The following is a 22963-nucleotide window of genomic DNA, read 5'->3' as shown; positions in this document are numbered from 1 at the left end:
TAGTGAAAAGTCAACAACCTCCTCTCAAATAACATAGACTGTCTAGACTTCTTCTAAGGCTGCCTCAGAACATACCGTATGATATATAACGTATCAATGTCCATGACTTCCACGCAAAGCTATACCAGAGCATAGGGGACACAACAAATCTCCGTAGTTCCCAGACACTCATGTAATGTCACTAACTGAATATCCCCACTTCCAGACTTCTCCAGACTGACTTTCATCTAGATATATATGACTAGTGTGGAGAAAAATCTTTTTTAAATTAACTGTCTGTTCCAAAAAACTTTCCATCAACCTTCTTAAGAGTCTTCATATACTCCGAACTCGAAAATATTTCGACAAATAACATACCGAGATGACTATGCCAAAAAATTTAATCTCTCTGTCTCAGAGAGAAAATTTAATCTCTATCTCAGCGAATATCTCAAAACAGAATGCTCCCAAAAAAAAACACTCTCTATTCCAACTGATTACAACAGCACGAACAGATTAGGAGAAAACCAAGGGGACTAACAGCATTAAAAGGATAGTGAGATTAAATAAAAGGTAAGCTGGACACATACCTAGAACGACAGATAGGCGATGGACACGGAGATTATTGAAATGGAGACGAAGGGAAGACAAGAGAAGCGTCGATCAAGCTAATTTTGTTGTCGGCAACTCGGAATAGAAACCTATACGATGGACTAACGATTAAAGGAAACACAGGGACGTGGCCTTTGTTCAGTAGACATTCGAGGCTGGATGATCTTGACACCTACATAGGGTAACGGGTACAGTTGTTGACCGGTCACTAGTGATTGGCCACTTTCAAAAAAATCCGAAATATTAAGAGTTTCAGAAAATATAAGGAAATAAATTTACTTGCATTAAAATCTGGCAACATTGCTGTATATTTGGTCTAGCTATCATCTCTCTCAGTTAAAATTATCTATTTGTTACGGCGTGTGTTGTTTGAAGCTTAACAGTTGCATCCAGAAAGAATTTGTTAAGGAAGGCTATTCACGAGGTGAGTTATATTGGCTAATAGTATTATGTATCTGGGTATATTAATATTTTATGGCGATTTAGTGGGGTACATCTTACATTATCAGTGGTTTTAATATTTAAGTTATGCATTTTTGGCGGTAAATTTGAGTGGCCAAGCACTGTATCTTAAATATGTCCGTGTTATAATGATTGGCCTGCTGGCCAATTACTGTACCTACTTCGAATTAAAATATTTATTATAATTTAGACTTTTTCAGCCTAGTTTGGTCCAAAATAAGATATTTTAAACATTTTTTCTTATTTTTTAAGACAATAACCAGTGGTTGGCCGACTGCCAATCACTAAACCACAGGGTGGCCAATAACTGTAATGTGTAATAAGAATATATTTTTTGTCCGGATTTGTATTTATAAAATTACAATCGTTTTAGTTGTTATAAAATTAATGCTAATGTGGGCATATTGAATCAAATTTGAAAAGTCCGTATTGTAGCTAACATTATTACTAATAAATGATTTTAATTTTTAGAATAAAAAATGCCAAATATCCGGAAAGATAAAACGTATCACAAACAATATACAGAACAAGATCTTCAGTCTGCTTTTCAGGCCATCGAAAATGGCATGAGCCAACGAAAAGCCGCTGAACAATTTAATGTGCCAAGAGCAACATTGCAGTTTAGAGCAAGTCAAAAATTTAATGAAAAAACTACCCTTGGTCCCAATGCTATTCTTAGTTAGGAGGAAGGGAATCGTTTAAAGCATTGGATCATAACATGCCAAGACAAAGGTTTTCCGGTAAGAGTGAAAGATATACAAGACTCGGTTAATGGTTTTCTTGGCGCAAATCCACGTGCAAACACTTTTACTGACAATCGGCCCGGAAGAGATTGGTATAGATCCTTTTTAAAGCGACACCCAGATTTAAGTGAGAGAACTCCAGAAGCAGTAACGGCAGCTGTTGTTCAGTTCTGTCTGAAAAAGATGTAAAAAATGGTTCACCGGTGTTCAAGAATACTTGCATCGTAAAGGTTACATTGATATTCTTCAAGACCCTTCACGTATTTTAAATGGCGATGAAACCTGCTTCCTCTTATGTCCCAAAAATAAACGAGTGTTGGCTGTAAAGGGAAGCAAAAATGTATATCAAATAGAGCATCACTCCAAAGTTAATTTTACGGTTATGTTTACCTTTACAGCATGTGGAGAAATAACAGCACCAATGATTATTTACCCTTAGAAACGAATTCCTACCAAAATTTTAAATACCGTTCCACGAGAATGGGGCATAGGATGTGACGATACGGGATGGATGAAGAATGAAAATTTCTATGAATATATAGGAAACTTCTTATATAAGTACCTAGTTGCGAAAAACACTAATTTCCCAGTTATTTTGTTCGTTGATGGACATAAAAGTCACTTACCATTCAAACTAGTGAATTATGTTCAAAGTTACAAATTATTTTAGTGGCCTTATATCCCAATGCAACCAGAATTATACAACCTGCAGATATTGCTGCATTTAAACCATTAAAGGCAAATTGAAACCGGGTAGTATTAAAGTTTAGACGCGAAAACCCGAATTCAGTAGTTATCAAAGAGAATTTTGCATTGGTACTAAACACAGCCATTAGTCAATTAAAATCAGATTCCATAATTAATGGCTCTAAAGCATCTGGATTGTATCCATGGAACCCTGAAGCAATAGATTATTCCAAATATTTAGGGAAGATCAAAAACCCGCATAAAGGTATTAATCACAATTTCTATGACAAAATCAATAACATATGAAGATTTTGTAGACACAGTTGGAGCCGCAAAAATATTAGAATTCCAAAGTTTGGATAATTGCGAAGAACTAAGTGGAGATTCAAAATTGCTCTTTAATATATTTAATTTATTTCAAAATACCATAGATCTATCCACGATTCAGACCACAGAGACAAGTGGAATCACAAATGATATACAAGATACCTCTATCATCACAGAAACCCATATATCTTCAGATATTACACTTAACCCTGTAGGTGGCAATGAAATCATATGCAACTTACAAGATATTCCTGTTATTACAGAAGAAAATCTACTTTCGGATTTTCGAATTCAACTTCCAGAAAACGTTGATATTACATATAATATAAAAGATGTCACAGAAGATACAATGACAGAAGATATTCAATCGACATCCAATAATAATCTGCCTTTAGTTAATCAAGACAACTCATTATCTAAAGAAATTGACACCTCAATCAACAAATTCTTTTTTTGGCCAAAAACCCCAGAAAGAAAGGGCAAAAAGCAAACAGAAAGGTTGCCTTTCGTGCTCACTTCTTCAGATCGTCAAAATGCAGAGAGGCGTAAAATTGAAGAACAAGCAGAACAAGAGAAAATAAAATTAGAACCAAAACAAAAGCAAATTGACGCAAAAGCAAACAATAAAGGTAAAAAAAAACAGGGAAATCAAGATAAAAGTAATAAAAAAAATTGCCACAGGAGTCAATTGCGGGAGCAAAAAATGTCAAACTGTTGTGAAGAATAAGGAAAATGTTACAGTAAATACAGTTGATATTGCAGATACTAATATTTTTAAAGCAAATACACTTATTGATCATACAATTAAAAGCACTACTTTGAAAAGTGGAGTTAGAGTACATATACCAGATGTTGTTGTACTCAAAGAAAAACAAGAATTGTCACGAAACCAATTTACTGATTCTGTAGAGGAAAACGTTAATCTGCCCACAATTGATAACATATTTTTTGATGCCTGCAACAATATGAATTCATCAAATTTGAAGACTATATCCCAAAGCAAATGTACAAATTTGGAAACCAGCCAAGAAAAACGTGCTGGTGAGTCGGCTAAAAGAAAGTTATTTTTGAAACTGAGGGATATCCAGAACATGAAAAAATACAAATTCTCTCAGATATAACGGTGAAACAATCAGACGACACCAACCCACCTGTAAATAACCTTTTGTATACAGGATTGTGTTATTCTTGTTCCTATAATATATCTAAATCAAAAGTTGGAATAAAATGTCTATTTTGTGTTAGAGGCTACCATATTGGTACTTGTGCAAAGAAATAACAACAAATTGAAAACTTAAATAGTTTTGTGTGTCTTACCTGTACGAACAAAAAAAGAAAATTAGGAATTTTATGAATGGCCAATGACTGTAATTCTATATGCCAATAACTATATTTGTATGGCCAATAACTGTGTAGTTCTGTAAGTTTTCAAATTTGTGTTTATTTTTAATATACATTATTATTTCTGGTTAAAATAACCTGAGTTTTTATGAAATCTGATGTTTCATTACTATTAAAAAACCCTTACAAAATATTTCACTTTAAAAGATACCAATTTACAATTTTAATTCAATTGGCAATTCCTTAAGTGGCCAATCACTCTACCCGTTACCCTACTTGGGACAAAATTTTAGCAGACATTAATGATGACGAAACGTTGCCAAACCTAGAGTTAGCCCATAAGAACAAAAATAGGGTTTTGCATAAGTTTTGCGCAGTTGATTCCTAACAATTTATTACGGAACAATTCATAGAACATTGAAGGCCAAACAAGAAACAAGAAAATGGTATAACTTTATGAAACAATGGCCGGGGAAATGAAGAAAAGACAAGAACTAAGTATTTACGCGATCAATGGAAAAATAAAAGAACATAGCAAAATGGAAACCACTGAAATACTAAATTAAATCAATAAACAAAAAGTAACTTTGGCACAGGAACAAATTCATCAACCGTAGAATAAAGTACAATTTTAATGTCACACTTTGAATTGAATAAAACAATTTCCAGTTTTTCTACATGGATTCCGAATAAAATCAACATGAAACAAATAGGAACGTTCTAATCTCTTTATAATGGAATATTTAGCTTTGTTTATCGACAACAAATAATTATTTATTAGTTAATTGTACCGTGCTTGTACCGAACCGTATATTAACAATATTCAAATCCGTTGACAACGACCGTCCAATTGAAATAATTAAATTCATAGAGCAGCAGCCGAAGCCTGCTTGATTATTTTGCGCGCTTTGTTTGATTTATTTTGTTTATTCTCTAGAATAATTCATATATTATATAGAGTGCATAACAACAATGCGGTTTTGATAAAAAGTTCCGGTTTTATTATTATAAATTTTGATCGTTATAATAATAATTATTTTGTTATCAAATTCATTGCATCGTTGTCGTTGATTAACTTGACATAAATTTCGATAATGGTTTTAGGGTTTTTGTTTCAGTAAAAGGATAAATTATTTTATTATTCAACATATTATCCTCTTCATTTTGACCAATGTAATTTATTCTGTTAGATAGTGTACACACTCTAATATACAATCAACAGCCATTAAGACCATCGAACAAAAAAAACAAACTGGGAACAATTTGAAAACACCATTAACCAGAATTTAACGTTAGATTACTGAATAAAAGAATTTGATGAGCTGGAATTTGCAGTACAAAAAGCTAACGGCTGTAATACAAAACGCTGCTTGGGGATTTACTCCTATAAGTAAAAACGGTAATCATGAAAACAACAATGTGCCTTTACATATCAAACAATTTCTAACCGAAAAAAGCAGAGTACGGGCAAAATGGCAAAGGTCCCGAAATCCACTCGATAAGACACAGCTAAATAGACTAACACACCAGCTAACGTCAGCGCTAAATCAAGCTCGTAATGACAACTTCAATTTTTATAATAACAATCTCTCTCTAGATAACCAATCTATATGAAGAGCAACTAAAAAATTCAAGAAACCTACACTACCAATTTCTCCAATAAGAAATCCTGATAGAAGTTGCAGTAGCAGACTGACAATGAAAAAACTAATGTATTCGCAGAATATTTAGAAAATATATTTACTACAAGTTTAGGTCAAAACATAAACGATGATATAGTTAGCGAATATCTAGATGCATTTTGTCAACTATCAACTCCAATAAATGCATTCTTCCTATTCGAGGTTCGCAAAATAATAATGAGTACTAACTCTCACAAACCCCAGGATACGATTTAATCGATGGGATTATCCTAAAACATCTAACCAGGAAAGCAGTTCTCCTGCTTACTACTATCTGTAATAGAATGCTGCAGTTAAGCCATTTTCGACTCCAGTGAAAATATGCTCATATTATAATAATTGGAAAGCTAGGTAAATTGCCTACAGAACCTTCTTCCTATTGTCCAATAAGCTTGTTGCCCTTAAAGGGGAAATACACCATTCAATTCGGTTGAACAATGTGGATGATTCAACCAAAATGAACCATGTATTTTGCAATTCAATAAAAGCGTTTAACTAAATTTAGCGTTGAAATGAGATGAGCTAATTTCTACTCTTGTTTAACTTCGTTGTATAATATGGATGATTCATCCACAATGACGCGTCTATACAAGTTTTGTTGATTGTGTTCGATTCAACCGCTTATTTCATTTTGGCTTGTGATATAATAAGTTTCGTACGTACGTTTCGAATCGTTCACATTGTTCAACCGAATTGAATGAAGAATAAATTGAAGCGTTGCTTTTCAATTTGATCCAACAATATAATTGAATCATCCACATGGTTCAACCGAACTGAATGGTGTATTTCCGCTTTTATGTCTAAGATATTTGAAAGACTCCTGCTAAATAGAATAAGCGATACTGTACCACTCGAGAACATAATACCCGAACATCAGTTTGATTTCTGTCAAAAATATTCAACAATCCAACAGTCTCATAGAATAGTAAATAAAATCAGGAAAAGTTTGGAAGCAAAGACTATGTGTGCCTTAGTATTTCTCGATATTCTGCAGGATTTTGATAAGGTCTAGCACAACGGTTTGCTATATAAATTAAAATTTTTACTGCCTAGCGATATGTATCTTATCCTGAAGTCCTATATTAACAAGTTTTCGTTCCAATTAAAAATCAATAATGATTTCTTAACCTATCACTCAATCCAATTCGGAGTTCCTCAGGGAAGTCTCCTCGGTCCCTTCCTGTGCCTAATCTTTAGTACTGACATACCTATTACATATGACGTCACAGTGGCGACTTTTGCCGATGATACAGCCGTTTTAGTTTCAAACAAAGAGCCAGACATAGCATCTGAAAAGCTGCAAAATTACTTGCATTCATTACAGAATTGGTTGATAAAATGGATAATTAAAATCAATAACGAAAAATCAGCCCAAATCACATTTACAACAAGAAAACGTACTTGTCCACAGGTTAGTCTAAGCAATGCCCCCATTCCTGCTAGAGACATTGTGAAATATCTCGGTTTATATTTGGACCGAAAGCTGACCTAGAAGCAACACATTAGCGCCAAAAAAACTCCAAACACCAAATATAAAATTAAAACAAATGAATTCGTTACTTGGCAGAAAGTCACAACTGTCATGGGAGAACAAAATACTGCTTAATAAAGTCATACTAAAACCAATATAGACTTACGACGTAGAACTCTGGAGCTGTAGCAAGCCTTCAAACATTGGGTATGATAGCTAACGCCCCTTGGTATGTGAGCCATGCAACCATCTACAATGACCTAGCAGCACCAACCGTAAAAGATGTCATATCACTTTACGCCAACAAGGCCAAAATTCCTAATTCAACGCACCACAGCTAAATTATCAGTGAATTATATTAGCCACCTACAGAGGAACTAAGACTGAAGAGGACTTGGCCAGAAGACCTGGTTACATAGGTGAAAATTGTTTGAAATTTCCAAAACTCTTATATAAAAACCCTACATTCCAAAACATTTTTAAATACACCAATAAGATACCTGTGAACATTACAATCTGATCCATCAATATGATTATTTAGCATTTTTTTTCTAACCTAAAATATTACTACAAACTTGGAACAAACTCATTAGTTTTTTAAGTCAGAGTCTCTCAAACTTATTTGTACTGTAACGCCCGTGGGCCATTTTTTACGACGCCCCTCAACTCAGCCCTCAAAAGTATATTTTAGTACTAGCCTAGTAACAGGTTATCAGAAAAACACTATTTGGAAAATATTTATAATTTTTATTAGAAAATAGGAAAAAAAATCAAAACATAAGCATAAGAATAGAAAGAGACTAGCTGACCCGGCGAACTTTGTTCCGCCTTAATGGCAATAAATAAGCAGATTGTGTTTTTTTTTTTATTGGAAAAAATACAAAAAAAATTAAATAACTACATTAATCATTCATTATTATTTCTGTATTTTAGTACATAGGTTGCTCTTCACTTAAGTACCTTGTGATACACGACATTTTTTGTTTTATTATCAGGCGCAAAAACAAACAACGCAGATGGTCTTCCGACCCGTGAACATGCCACGTATAATTGACCATGGGAAAAACATGAATGTTCTAGATTTAAACCACAAACTTTTAAGGATTGGCCTTGTGATTTGTTGATGGTCATGGCAAATGCAAGGCGTATCGGAAATTGAAGTCTTTTAAATTCAAACGGCATATCGGTTGGGATCATCGGGATCCTCGGAATGAGAACTTCCTCACCTTTGAATTTTCCTATCATTATCGTAGCGTAAATTACATTGTTCATCAATTTACTAACCACCAAACGCGTACCGTTGCACAGTTTTGGTTGGTTTATGTTTCGAAGCATGATTACTATGGAGCCAACCTTTAGGCGTAAATTGTGCGATGGTAAGCCAGGCACGTCCAAAGAGTTTAAAAATTCAATTGGATAGTTGGTGGCTTCATCTTCATTTGTGACGCAGTCAATAGATTTGAATGAATGCATTGTTCCAATGATCTTATTTTGAATTATGTAGTTCAGGTCATCTACATCTTTTTTCTTAGCCGCTAAAATTGCTCGCTCACTCAACCATTCATTATTTTTGTAGTTAGAAATAATATTTGGAAATACATTGTTGATAAGTTCGTCTTTTGATGAGACAAAATTACAGAAATTATTTGGAAATGATATTAATCCGCTCGATTCATCGACAGGTACTTGACCATTACCGATAGTCAGCAATTGCTCCGAGAAATCTTCAGCAGATGTATCATTAAGCAATGTAACTCTCATGTTTGTTGTCAGCTGCAGTTTCTTCACATAGCGCCATAGATTTGACGATTTGAGGCAAGCGTTTATTTCATCGGCAGCCGTAGATCTTGGAATTACTGGCAGTATTTGGCGGAAATCGCCAGACAGTAAAATCATTGCTCCTCTAAAACATCTCGAGTCATTGCGTAAATCTTTTAATGTTCGGTTAAGTGCTTCTAATGCACGTTTATGCGCCATTGTGCATTCGTCCCAGATGATGATTTTCGATGCCGCTAAAACTTTGGCCATTGCTGAGTGTTTTGCAATATTATACGTTGGTTCTTCAATAGTTTGAAGATTTAATGGTAATTTGAATGCTGAATGAGCCGTACAGCATCCTTCTAACAATGTGGTTGCTATTTCAGAAGAAGCAACTGCAACCGCTATGTTGGATCTCGCCCGAATAGTTGCTAAAACTAATGACATAAGGAATGTCTTGCCAGTTCCACCAGGGGCATCTAGGAAATATAAACCACCATTTTCATCAGCGATTGCCTTCATTAAAGTATCATAAACTTCTTTTTGTTGGTAATTCAACAGGGGTACATTCCTTTGAACTACTAAATCTAATTCCTGGTGATCATATTCACGTTCCCGTTCCAATTCTCGATTAAATAAACGATTTGGCGCTGGCATTCCTAACCTGATTAATAAATTACCGCACATGAGGTAACACATATCTTCGACCAAGAGTAAAGCACGATTATGTATCTCCTCATTCATCTCAATATCGTGATTTCTGGAACTGACACGACTTTGATGTAAAATATCTTCTGACATACTATCCTTGTATTTGTGCCACAGGTTACATGGGTTTGATGGAACTCTTCACTTCAATCCACTTGTTAATTATTTATTTAATAGAAATAGTTTTAATATTGATTTCTTACAAATATCAAATTGTCATCCATACGTCATTACATAGCTGTCATTTTACGTCAAATACATTGCTGTCATTTGCGTTTTGTTATTCCAAGTCTGATTCTTTTTTGTTATACCACGTTTTATAGTGACTGACGTTTCATGTCAAGTCACACGGGAACGCTATCGAACGGGATAAAAAGTATCCTATGTCCGTCTCCTGGCTCTAAGCTACCTCCCTACCAATTTTCACCCCAATCTGTTCTTCCGTTCTTTAGTTATAAGTGGTGTAACTAACACGACTTTCTTTTACATATATATATATATATATATATATATATATATATATATATATATATATAGATAATATATCCTACTGGATGACTAATCAGATGGATGTGCTTGCTTTTCTAAGCATAACCTTTGAAACCGGGGCTCCAGTTTGGAAATTGCTACTCTCATTTTTTTCTCTACGTCTATTTTATACCTGTATTTATTACTGCAACTACAGAAAAGCCTGTTTCGCGCAAGTATGAAGTCACAAATGCTAATAAAACCTTTAATGTTGCAGTGCTGATTGCACAATATTCATGGAAAATTGAGCTCTAAAATTCAACCAGTTTGTCCTTGTCGTATATTCACAATATAGTTCCAACTTACAAAAACATATTGTCAGTATGATAAATGTTGCTTTTGTGTATTATCCTTTTTTTTCAATACTTTAATGAAACTATTGGTCCTCATTATTCTAATAACAGTGTTTGTTTTATGTTAATATACTTACTTTACATGGTTTTCTTTCAAGCAACCATAGATTTCTTGTATTTATACTCTCAAAAAGTCTCCTTACAAAAACACCACTATTTTCATTAGACGATTGTTTCTTGAATTTTATCACCACCATTTTCTTGTTTTAGGATCCGCTAGCCAGTACTGACATCAATGGAAACGACGACGATCCTATGCCCCAAGATAACGGCGATAATAAACATGGGACAAGATGTGCAGGAGAGGTTGCTGCAGTAGCTTACAATCAATTCTGCGGGATAGGCGTAGCTTACAACGCTAGTATAGGAGGTAAGTTATTAAATGTATGCTATTAAAATTAATTGATATCTGCATTATGATCCTGGCGAATCTGGATTTGCTGTTGGATAAAAGTATGACAATAAAATTGATAGTCAAAATAGGATTTTGGGTGAAATGGCTAACACGAAAGGAGGGAAAATACTCGCAGTTTCCATTAGAGTTTTAACAGTTGGTAAAACATTATACCTATTAGAATCACTAATATGTTCAACGAAACTTTCTGTTGCGAAGCCCTGTGCGTAGCGAACAACTTTAAATCTCGAAAAAATCAATAATCTAACACCGCAGAGTCATCTAGCTATTTTTATGTCAAATTATCACCTATAACCTAGAATATATTATTAGATCTGTAACTGTCTTCACAGTTTTAGCTCGAAGATTTATTTCTGTTGGTACGAAGTCAAGGAATGAGGATGTTTTATTTGATTACGAATAATGAATATCTATATTTATGTATCTGTCGAATAGTAAAAAAAGTAATCTAAGAAATGCTCCATTGAGACTGAAATATGTTTCAATACAATGAAAAGTAGCAGAGGTTGTAATGAAAGCGAAGCCTGAAAAACTACGGAATATAATTTCATCACAGACCCATATCTCTACTACATGTACTGTCGAAACTGTTTGAAAAGCTTTTAGAAAATTGAAAAAATTAAAAATAAAACCTTTTTTAGGCTTCAGAAAAAGTCACTCGACTATACAGGTTCACAGAATAATAAATGTAATAGAAAAAGCAGTAAAACGAAACAAAGTATGTTCATTCATATTTCTGGATGTAACATAAGCCTCAAGTTTTAGAATCCTACATCTTAAACAAATTCTTTGGAGTTAAACAATAGGATGGGCACTCAATGCAGGAGTACCACAAAGTAGTGTGTGCCTCTTATGCACTAATGATATTCCTAACTTGGTGGTAGATATGGTATAATAAAAGAGAACGGTATCAGTTTATCAGAATAGATAATACAGAGACACCTGTTGAAGATTCTGCTAAATACCTTTAATTACATCTAGAAAATAGAGATACAAAGCAGATGAGAGAAGGGCTAAATATAAATTTTAAAAAAATTCTATTGGATGTTAGGAAGAAATTTTATAATATCAAGTAATTTAAAAAGAAGGTGGCCATGATACTATAATGGCATTACAGCAGCTAACAAATGAAATATGGACACAGAAATTCCTTCCCAATGATTGGAATATTGAAATACTTTGCACAATACACAAAAAAGGAGATATCTTTGAATGCTCTAACTACAGAGAAATTACGTTTCTAAATGCAGTGTATAAAATATTTTCCACAGTACTATGTCACCGTATGGCACCATATGCAAAATGGATAGTAGGAAAATACCAGGTAAAAATTCATCAGATTTCAACCCTGAAACAAATTTTGCAAAAAACACTTGAATATGGCATTGATACTCATCACATATTTATAGACTAAAAAGCAGCCTAAATGCTACGACCAACAGAAAGATATATTTATATCCTTTATAGACTTCGAAAAAGCATTTGATAGATTAAGACACGACCTACTATTAGAACGTTTGCAAGAAGTCGGTTTAGATGGAAAAGACATCAAATTCTTAAAAAACTTGTACTGGAACCAAAACGCCAGAGTTAGGATCGAAGGTTCCACATCCGCAGAAGTAGAAATTAGGAGGGGAGTTAGACAAGGATGTGTTCTGTCGCCTCTGCTATTTAATCTTTACTCCGAGTTTCTATTTAAAGAAACATTGGAGGATTCCAAGGATGGAGTCAAGGTGAATGGCATAAATATCAACAGTATCAGATACGCCGATGATACAGTGTTAATTGCGGATTCCGACGTAGGTCTACAACGACTCATCGACAAGACCAACTCGACCTGTGTGCAATTTGGTATGAAAATAAACATTAAAAAACCAAAGTGATGTCAATCCGAAAAAACCAAAACGTACCTCCACCTTGCACAATAAATGGGCACATTTTAGAACAGGTCAATAGATTTAAGTACCTGGGATGTTGAATCGATAGCAGCCTAAATCCTGATCTATAAATAAGATCGAGAATAGAACAGGCCAGAAAATCTTTCGAAAAAATAAAAAACCTGCTTTGTGATTCTCGAATAAAACTCAAAATTCGACTACGTTTATCAAAATGCTACGTCTGGTCGACTCTTCTATATGCAGTTGAAACGTGGACCCTAAAAACATCAACCGTAAATAAATTGGAGGCCTTTGAAATGTGGATCTACCGGAGAATACTCAAAATTTCATGGACATCGCATAGCTCAAACGAAGAAGTGCTGCATAGAATAGGCAAGGAAAGAGAACTTTTTAACACGGTAAAAGTTAGAAAAACATCATACCTAGGCCACATACTGAGAAATAATAAGTACCAATATGCCCAACTTTTAGTGAAAGGAAAAATCGAGGGAAAGAGAGGCCTAGGAAGGAAAAAAATATCGTGGCTCAGAAACTTCCGACAATGGACAGGGCTAAATTTTGAACAGCTAATAAGAACAGCTGAAGATAGAGAAGATTTTAAAATTGTAGTAGCCAACCTCCATTGAGGAGAGGGCACTTTAAGAAGAAGAAAAAGCAGCCTACGAGTCTGTGAATAGAAGAGAAATGTTCAAAGCAATGAAAGTGCTTTGAACACTTGAAAGTGCTTGAAGTGAATGGAGTAACAAATAAGTTGGTAAAATTAACAAAACTAGCTCTTGAAAAAGTTGAATGTAGAGTTTGATTTCAGGGGAAACTGTCTGAATCTTTTAAAACAAATAACGAGCTGCGCAAAAATACCTTCTCTCCTGTATATTGTTTAATCTGGCTCTGGAAAAAGTAATACGTATGTCACAAATCACAACCACTGGTTCAATATATAATAAATCAGTGCAAATCCTGGCCTATGCTGATGATATCAATATTGTTGAGAGAACGGAAAACGCTGTACGCGAGAAGTATGTAGCATTAAAAGAATCAGCTACAAAAATTGGTTTAATAATAAACATCAATAAAACGAAGTATATGAAAATAAGCACGCAACCACAAATCCTACGTCCACTTGTTGTAGAAAATGACGTCAGCGAAGCAGTAAACGAATTTGTATACCTGGGAGTGCTCCTTAATACGAAAATAACACTACCGCAGAGATAAACCACAGAATTTGCACGGCCAACAGATGCGATTTTGGGCTCAATCTCTTCCTGAAATCCACAATTTTATCGAGAAATACAAAAATAAAACTCTACAAAACAGTAATACACCCAGGTCTACCAGTTCAGAGACCTGAACTCTAACAAAAAATAATGAAATCATGTTAGGTTCGAAATAAAAGTACTAAGGTGAATCTATGGAGCAGAGAATGACAATGGAGTTTGGAGAAGACGATACAACGTCTGAGATGGATAGGGCATGTAATACGGATGAAACAAAATGGCCCAGCTAGACAAACGCTCCTTGATAGACCCATTGGTCAGAGAAGAAAAGGAAGACCCAGAACAAGTTTCGTTGATAACATCGATGAAGACTTGAGAAATATGGGAATACGTGCTTGTAAAGCCAGAATAATGATGACTAATCTAAAAACAAACGTTCAGACTAGTATGGACATATGATGCGCAGCTCTGGGGATCTCTCTCGGAAGAACAACTCTGAGTAATCCAGAGGTTTTGTAACAAAGTGCTGAGGAAAGGTTGTGGTGCATCATGCTACGTAAAAATCAGTTTCAACTATCGAAATCTGTAAATTAAAAACGTGGAAAAAATGATAACCAGATGTGCTAACGCGGATCTAGAAAGAAGACTTAATAAAAGAAAAAATGCGTTGTTCGACATTCACCAAAGAACTCAACTAGTTGTAATAGTTACCAGAAGTGCCAAAATATAAAACAATCGAGGAACGTTTAAGCTTACAATGAAACTCGGAGTGTCAATAAAAATATTAATGTGCACATTTTATCTAGTTTCTACCAATAACTTACTGCTTGGAAATGACGAACTTAAAATTTTAATAATGTTATTAATATGTAAAGTTGCAACGACCAAAACGCAAATATTTGATTACGATCTCTTCAGAAATTTAAATTTGTTTTCACTTTGCTGATGTTATTTACCGAGCATTACATAATTTAGTACGTTTTCGAATATAAAACGATATAATCCCTCTAAACATTTTATAGTCCCTCAATGTCGACATATGCTGCGAGTTTCACATCTCTCGTTTCGTATATATATTTAACCCCTCCCGGGTATGGACCATCACTTTTATTGCGCGCGAAAAATGAGTTCGGCATTTATAAAATTACGACTTTTTGATGAGTAGTCAACGAGGTTCTAGCTTTTAAAGGATCTGAAAATTGTATTTGTGTTAAATTGAATCTTAAATTTTATTCGCCGATGCAATAAGTATGGTAAAAGTTTGCATTGCTCCTCTTTTTACAGTGGATTTTTGCCCATACACGTCTATGATGTGGATGTTGTGTGTATTGTTGTAACTAACTATTATTATGGTTAAATTGAATGCGAAAATTGGTAAAGGGTAAAGCGGGTGATTTTGGTCTAGGGAAGAGAAATCAAAGGGGAGAAAGATTAAAACTATTTGTAGAGGAAGAAGAATTTGCTATACTAAATACTTTCTTTAACCTTTAACTACGGGCGCCCCTCCATTAGTCATAACTACGTGCGCGGTGTATTCTGTACACCACCGACTAAAAACGCAAATAAAAGCCACAACTACGTATTTTTAGTACATATATTGTATATAATAAATGTAGGCATATATTTAAGAGAATGTCTTAACATAAAAAATAATACATAACGAAAATATAAAGATTAGCAACAAATATAAGAACAAAAACTCAACCACTTCTTTTTCTCTAAAAATAACCTTCTTGAGATTCTTGTATATTAGCTTAACATCAAAAATATTATAAAACTATTATAGTATATAAATCTAAAATTATAGGAGTAAATAATCATTCACAAATGAACATATTTGAGAATATGTGTGCTATTCACTTTCGTTTTCTTCCTCGTTTGCGTCTACTAAATTACAATTTGCACAAATTGTAACAGAGTGCTCTTTACAAATCATTCTATTACATTTGTTGCAAGATATTGTTGTAACTCTATTTTTGCTCCTTCCACAACAATGGCACCTCCCCCGTTTTTTTGCTGGTGGTTCTTCATCGTGGTCGTCTTGTACGTTTTTGTATTTCTTCAAGAATATTTTTAAATCCAGAGGTAAACTCTGTATTTCCGCCCTCTCAGAAAGATGAGGTCTTATCAATGCCAATGATAATTCTTTTAGAAAAACTCTTCTATATTTTTGAGGATTGTCGATGTTGGCAGCATTGTACAGGATCTGGCTGTTAATTTCGGCAATATTCAGGAGTTGAAAAAACAATGCCATTGGCCATCTTCGTGTTCTTCGGGATACCGAATAGGTACTGCACATTTTGTCTACAGTGTCTACGCCTCCTTTATGTGAATTATAGTCTAAAATTATCATTGGTTTTCCTGTTTCGGGATCTACTTAGAATTACTGTGCATGGTAGATAGGAGAATGACAGCTTTATTTTTTTTTTTTTGGTGTGTAGGATACAATGGTAACTTCTTTTTGAAAACCAAAAGTGGATGATCCAATTGGTGTGTTTTTTCTTGGTAAAAACTCTGGAGGTAGTTCCCTTTTATTTCGTTTAAGTGTGCCAACCATCGTTATCTTTTCCTTCAAAAGGTCAATTGCCAACGGATAACTCGTATACCAATTGTCGCATGTTAAATTACGGTTTTTACCTTTCCAAGGTTGAAGCAGGCGATGGGTAATATCCGTTGGTGTGTTAGATTTTTTGTAGGGCCCTTCCGGTTGTTGACCACAATACACCTCAAAATTGGTGACATAAAAGGTCTGCGCGTCACATAACACAAACACTTTTAAGCCATACTTTGCAGGTTTACTTGGAATGTATTGCACAAAGTTGCATCTACCTCTAAAAGGTATCAACATTTCATCGATAGTCATTTCTTCTCCCAAGGAATAGTTGCTGCTACAGTTTTTCATAAACGTATCAAGAGTAAAGCGAATGGCAGCAAGTTTGTCAATTGATTTTCGGTCCTTTCGAGTATCTTTGTTGTCAAACCTAAGAGCAGCAAGCAAAAATAAAAATCGATCTGCGCTCATACAGGCTCGAAAGATTTCTGAGCCGGTACCATCTTTTGTCCACAATTCGAGGAAGTGTGTATGATTTTGTTTTTTAATCCCTGCAAGAAATAATAATCCTAATAATGCCATGATTTCCTGTTTAGTCGTATCTTTAGCCCGTCTTGGCCGTTCATAATTTAATCGCATTTTTGCAATCTGCAAATTTGTACATTCAACTATATTTTCTATGATTTCATTTGTAAAGAGTTTTTCAAAAGCACTTAGTTCCGTAGTAACATCTCTCGCACAAACTGTTGGCCCAGGAAATATCTTGACAATATTTTTTGAAGGAGTTTTAGTAAATTTGCTAAGAAGAGATTTCTTATACCATTTAGTTTTTCTGTCTTTTGCTATAAAATAATCATTGTCTTCATCAAGATCTGAACTGTTTTCAATGTTATTGTTTGTGTCCGAGTCAATCGTGTATTGATTTTCGTCATTCAGATCAACTTCTGATTCAGTGACGTGCTCCGTTTTTTCTATTAGCTCGTCGTCTGAAGTATCTGGGTCTCCACCAACATCTTCATCAGATTCTTCCTCAAATATAGCTTGAGCCATAGCTCTAAGTTCATCTTCTGAGAGTTTTTGGGGATTTCTTACTGGTACACGATCCCTGCAAAGTAAATATTTTGTAGTACCTCTCGATTTATAAACGTTACGAGAAATATATAGAGGCAACGTTTGTAATTTTTATTATTTATTTCTAATTAATATTTCAAAGAGACATGACCGTATTGCTATGGAAGAAAGAACATGAAAAAACAAGACCACAAAAACAACTAGAAGGTCGTTAAATAGTCCAATAATAGGTACTCACAAATATCCAAATAGATAACGGTATATTAAGTTATGAGAAAATGCTAAAATAAAATATTTGATCAAATGTATTATCATAAAACTAGTTTTATTATAATAAATTGAAAGTTTTATTAAAATTTTAATAACAAATTACAAATTCTTTTATTCAAAACGTTGCAAAATGTCTAGCTTTTGTTACATATAAGTCGCTATACATTAATAATGCTATTTTTTAGTAGATAAACGTAATATAAATCTCACAAAATTTACTTACATAACTAGGTGCTTGGTGTACTACATACACCACTGGTAAACTTCTCCTGAATTTTTCCAACCGTCAATCTATCTCTGCAGCAATCAATTTTACATCTGTTGAGGTTTATAGCTGACACATCAGAGATAGGTTAGGTAGAGGGACACGTGCGCAACCAGTGCTTATCAGAAATAGCGGCCAATTTAGTGCGACTGGTGTACTGAGTACACCGTAGCCCGTAGTTAAAGGTTAAACTACAACCAAGACGTTTGTATACTTGGGTCTCTTCACAAGATCAACCAGGAAACATAATACGGAATCTAATTATATAGTAATACACTAAAAAACATGATTAGAAAAAATAAACTGTCATTTATCTGAATTTTGCATGTATTTTAGTTTGTCCCATTATATAGTTGTAAGGGCTTATAGATTAGTTGTTCTGGTGTACCCATTTCCTTAATTATATACCATACTTTATTCCATTTTACGTTATCTAAGGTCTTGGAGTATTCAACAAAACACAAATATATTTTGATATTAAACTCTCAGGATTTTTCTCTAATTTGACGAATACTAAAAATGTTTTCTTGTTCACCCACCTGGGACGATTGTGTATTGTTCTTGAAGAGTCTATGATAAGATAATTGATTTTAGCCTTTTATTGATGATGATGAGGAGTACTTTGCTCATATAGAATATTAATGCTACTTTACTATACTTGTTTCAATCTGTCGGTGATGTATGGGAATAAAAATAAGCTTATCTCAATTATTTGACCACTTTCCGGTATTCCAGATTTCATTGCAGATTCTAAGCATGACTTGAATCCCTACCTCGACCATTTCTTTGAGTCTCTCAGCTGTTATTCCATCTGCCCCTTCTGTTTTATAAATTTTAGCTATTTTATTTCTGGTTCTTTTTCTTAACTTTTTTTCTCTGAAATCTCTACAGTCTCTTATACAAATATGCAAAATTCCAAATATTTGCGTAAGTCCAGTTATATATTTTAAAAAAGAGAAATTTTACTCCAATCAAAAATCTCGTAAAGATCCAATCTTATTCGGTTTTCAATTCATTTGTGATACTACAAAATTCGGTGTGTCATATCTGTTTAATAAAGAAGTGACAGGATTCCTAAATCAAGAAAACATTCATTCAGAGACGACATCTGCGGTATCATATCAGAAATTTTGATTACCTACTCGAGAGTGAAATATGATTGGGGAAATTTTTGAAATACGTGTTAGGAATGTCTTAATATTTAATCAATATTACACTGAATGGGAATATATTGAGATAAAGTGTTGAGGAATAGCAAAATTCTTCAAGCATTCGTATATTGCTACTTAGAAGAGAAGGCTACAACGATAAAGAGGTGTTGCGTTCAAAAATTGATGGAAATGTGATTTTATTTGTTATATATGGCTGGTTTGTACTTTTTAAATAAGTATTCATTAAAATATATGTAAAGAAAAGATTAAAATCAATATTTTAAAAGCTCTCGAGTTCTCTTTTGATAAACATCAAAGTGAAGTGAAGTGAAGTGAAGTGAACGCAATTCATTCGTTAGAAAAAATTTTCAATGAACATCACCTAGTGTAAAAAATACTAGAATCGATCCATCCCCATACTTCCCGAAGGACTTTAATAACAATAATATGGGTGCCTTCTCATATCGGCATCCAAGAAAATGAGATGGCTGAGAGCGCTGTAGAAGAAGCATCTACATCCAACTTACCCATCTATAACATACAGCTTTAAGAACATAGAAAATCAAAATTCAAAAAAAATATCCAAGGCAAGTGGCAGGAACTTTGGATTACCAGACACAAAGCTTAGAGAAATACAACCTAATGTTAACAACTATTTATCCCTAGCATCCCTGAACAGAAAAGAAAAGATAGCAATACGAAGATTGAAGATAAGATACATACGTTGGACACACGGTCATCTTATGTCCTTTACAGACCAACAGTTATGCTCCTGCTGCAACGATATTCCTATTACCATCAAGCACATCTTTACAGAATATCAAAACACTACCAGGTCAACTACCGCATTGCCAACATTATAACCCACAGTTTAAAAGAACTTCTGAACTGTTCAAGCCGACTCAAGAACCTAATAGACTTCTTAAAGACTACACAGTTATTTAACAAAATATAATTTACATAATATTGTTATTGTTTACTATTGTAAACTCTATCATAACTCTGTAGGTACTATTGTAAACCTTTGCTCCCGTGTCAATGACCAAAGATGTCGAGACACTTTAATTCGAAATAAAAAAAATGTTGCTGACAAAGCCGTATTGGTATATTTTATTGAATTCGACATCTATTATGCAAACAGCTTTTAAAACCCAAAATTGTATTGGTGTTATTGTATATTGGTTGTTATTGGTGTATCTCTTATTAAAATTTTCTTAGTTAATTGATGATCTTTCCAAACTGTGTCTTATATTTTAGCCAGCATTGTTTGTGTTAATTCATTTTTTTTTTACTTCCTTCGCCTAAATCGTCTTCAAGACTGGTATTAATTAACTGGTGTTAATAATCGTTCATAACTTTGTTTTTATGGTGTATCTTCCAATTATTTAAAATCTTTACACGTTTTTTAGGAGTACGTATGTTAGATGGTGTAGTAAACGACGCAGTTGAAGCCAGAGCCCTAGGTCTAAATCCAGAACACATCGCCATCTACAGCGCATCCTGGGGGCCTGAAGATGACGGAAAAACCGTAGATGGTCCCGGACCACTAGCGAGGCGAGCCTTCATATACGGAGTGACCAGCGGCAGAAAGGGAAAAGGCTCTATTTTCGTTTGGGCTTCAGGAAATGGAGGCCGACATACGGATTCCTGCAATTGTGATGGGTACACTAACAGTATATTTACTTTGAGTATATCCAGTGCTACTCAAGGAGGGTAAGTATTCAATCAGCTGCTGTTTAAGTTTTAATAACACTTTCTCTTTATTATTATTATTATTAGTTACAAACCTTGGTATTTGGAAGAGTGTTCTTCGACATTAGCAACAACTTATAGCTCAGGAACGCCTGGACATGACAAAAGCGTCGCAACTGTTGATATGGACGCTAGATTACGTCCAGACCATATCTGTACTGTAGAACATACTGGAACTTCAGCTTCAGCACCTTTAGGTAAACATTTTAATGTAGTTTTTCTTTATATCATCTAATACTTATATTTTCATTTCAGCCAATTTCATTATATCCTACAACTCTCGTTTATAAACAACATCTTTTTCTCCTTTCTCGTTTTTTGAAAAATAATTCGTTTTTCAATTTAATGTACATTTTTAGCTGCTGGAATATGCGCCCTAGCCCTTGAAGCCAACCCCACATTGACGTGGCGAGACATGCAATATTTAGTAGTACTAACTTCAAGAGCTCCTCCACTGGAAAAAGAGGCTGGATGGATAGTAAATGGAGTTGGGCGAAAAGTTTCTCACAAATTTGGTTATGGTCTGATGGACGCTGGTGCTTTGGTTACTTTAGCTGAAAAATGGACTACGGTACCACCTCAACACATCTGTAAAAGTCAAGAAATTGTAGAGGATCGACCAATTAATCCTGCCTATGGTAAATTAATCGTTTTAGTAGTAAAGTCTAGTTCATATTTTATTTAATGCCTTTTGCAGGGTCCAGTTTGAATTTCAATATGGAAGTAGACGCGTGTAGTGGTACCTTGAACGACGTCCGGTTTTTAGAGCACGTGCAATGTAAGATTTCTTTACGATTCTTTCCCAGAGGTAACCTTCGTATACTGCTTACTTCTCCAATGGGTACTACTAGTACTCTTCTTTTCGAAAGACCAAGAGATGTTGTTAGCTCTAACTTCGACGACTGGCCATTCCTAAGTGTGCACTTCTGGGGAGAAAAGGCCGAAGGAAAATGGAGATTACAGATTATCAATTCCGGAAATCGACACGTTAATCAGCCCGGAGTATTAAAAAAGTGGCAACTGATTTTCTATGGTACATCTGTGAATCCCGTACGTCTTCGTCCTGCAAATGGAGCCAGATCTACCCCATGGAAGTCTCCGTTAAACACCTTCACCTTTCCTACACAAGCGCAACCCGTAAATCCCGTTACTGACAATTTTTTCGAAGATAATATCTTTAAGAATTTCCAAGACTTTCCGAATATATACTCCTTTTCTGGATCCGATCCAGAAGAAGCGATCAGTACTCTAGACGGCAAGGGAAAGAGAACCGAGGTGCGTGATAACCAGGATAATGATCTGGAAAACGAGGAGGAAACTAAAGAAGGCTGTGATGAACAATGTGATGAACAAGGATGTTTTGGACGAGGTCCTACTAAGTGTATAGCGTGCAAGAATAAGAGAATGGACAAGTAAGTAATCGAAATATTCCAAGTTCTGTTGAGATATTTTAATTATTCAATTTGTTGTAGAACGTGTGTGTCTACGTGTCCCCCAAGAAGTTATTCCGATTCCCAAAACGTTTGCCAACCCTGTCATGAAGCTTGCGAAACGTGTACAGGTCCAGATCAAAAGAGTTGTTTGTCGTGTTCTCCTGGACACGTGCGAGTCATCGACTTGGATATATGCTTGCAACAATGTCCTGAAGGATACTATGAGAGTAAGTTCTAGTATGAATAAAGTTTGATAAAGAAATCCTAGCTCATTTTGCAACATATCTCTATT

At 34.6% G+C, this 22963-nt stretch overlaps 1 protein-coding gene across 5 annotated transcripts in view; it reads left to right on the top strand.

Annotated features, from left to right (window-relative positions):
• LOC140435296 (furin-like protease 2) overlaps positions 1-22963 on the top strand; it is a 1428549-nt gene that overhangs the window by 1390474 nt on the left and 15112 nt on the right. For all 5 annotated transcript variants that reach the window (XM_072524126.1, XM_072524127.1, XM_072524123.1 and 2 more), the window contains 6 exons: positions 10862-11021; positions 20896-21199; positions 21266-21435; positions 21598-21876; positions 21936-22650; positions 22711-22898. In XM_072524126.1, the coding sequence (XP_072380227.1) occupies positions 10862-11021; positions 20896-21199; positions 21266-21435; positions 21598-21876; positions 21936-22650; positions 22711-22898 (1816 nt within the window). The remainder of the gene's footprint in view (positions 1-10861; positions 11022-20895; positions 21200-21265; positions 21436-21597; positions 21877-21935; positions 22651-22710; positions 22899-22963) is intronic.

Source organism: Diabrotica undecimpunctata, chromosome 2 (assembly GCF_040954645.1).
Source record: "Diabrotica undecimpunctata isolate CICGRU chromosome 2, icDiaUnde3, whole genome shotgun sequence".
NCBI classification, from domain to species: domain Eukaryota; kingdom Metazoa; phylum Arthropoda; class Insecta; order Coleoptera; family Chrysomelidae; genus Diabrotica; species Diabrotica undecimpunctata.
The sequence above is the reverse complement of the archived record's forward strand: the minus strand, read 5'-3'. Positions and strand labels throughout refer to the sequence as shown.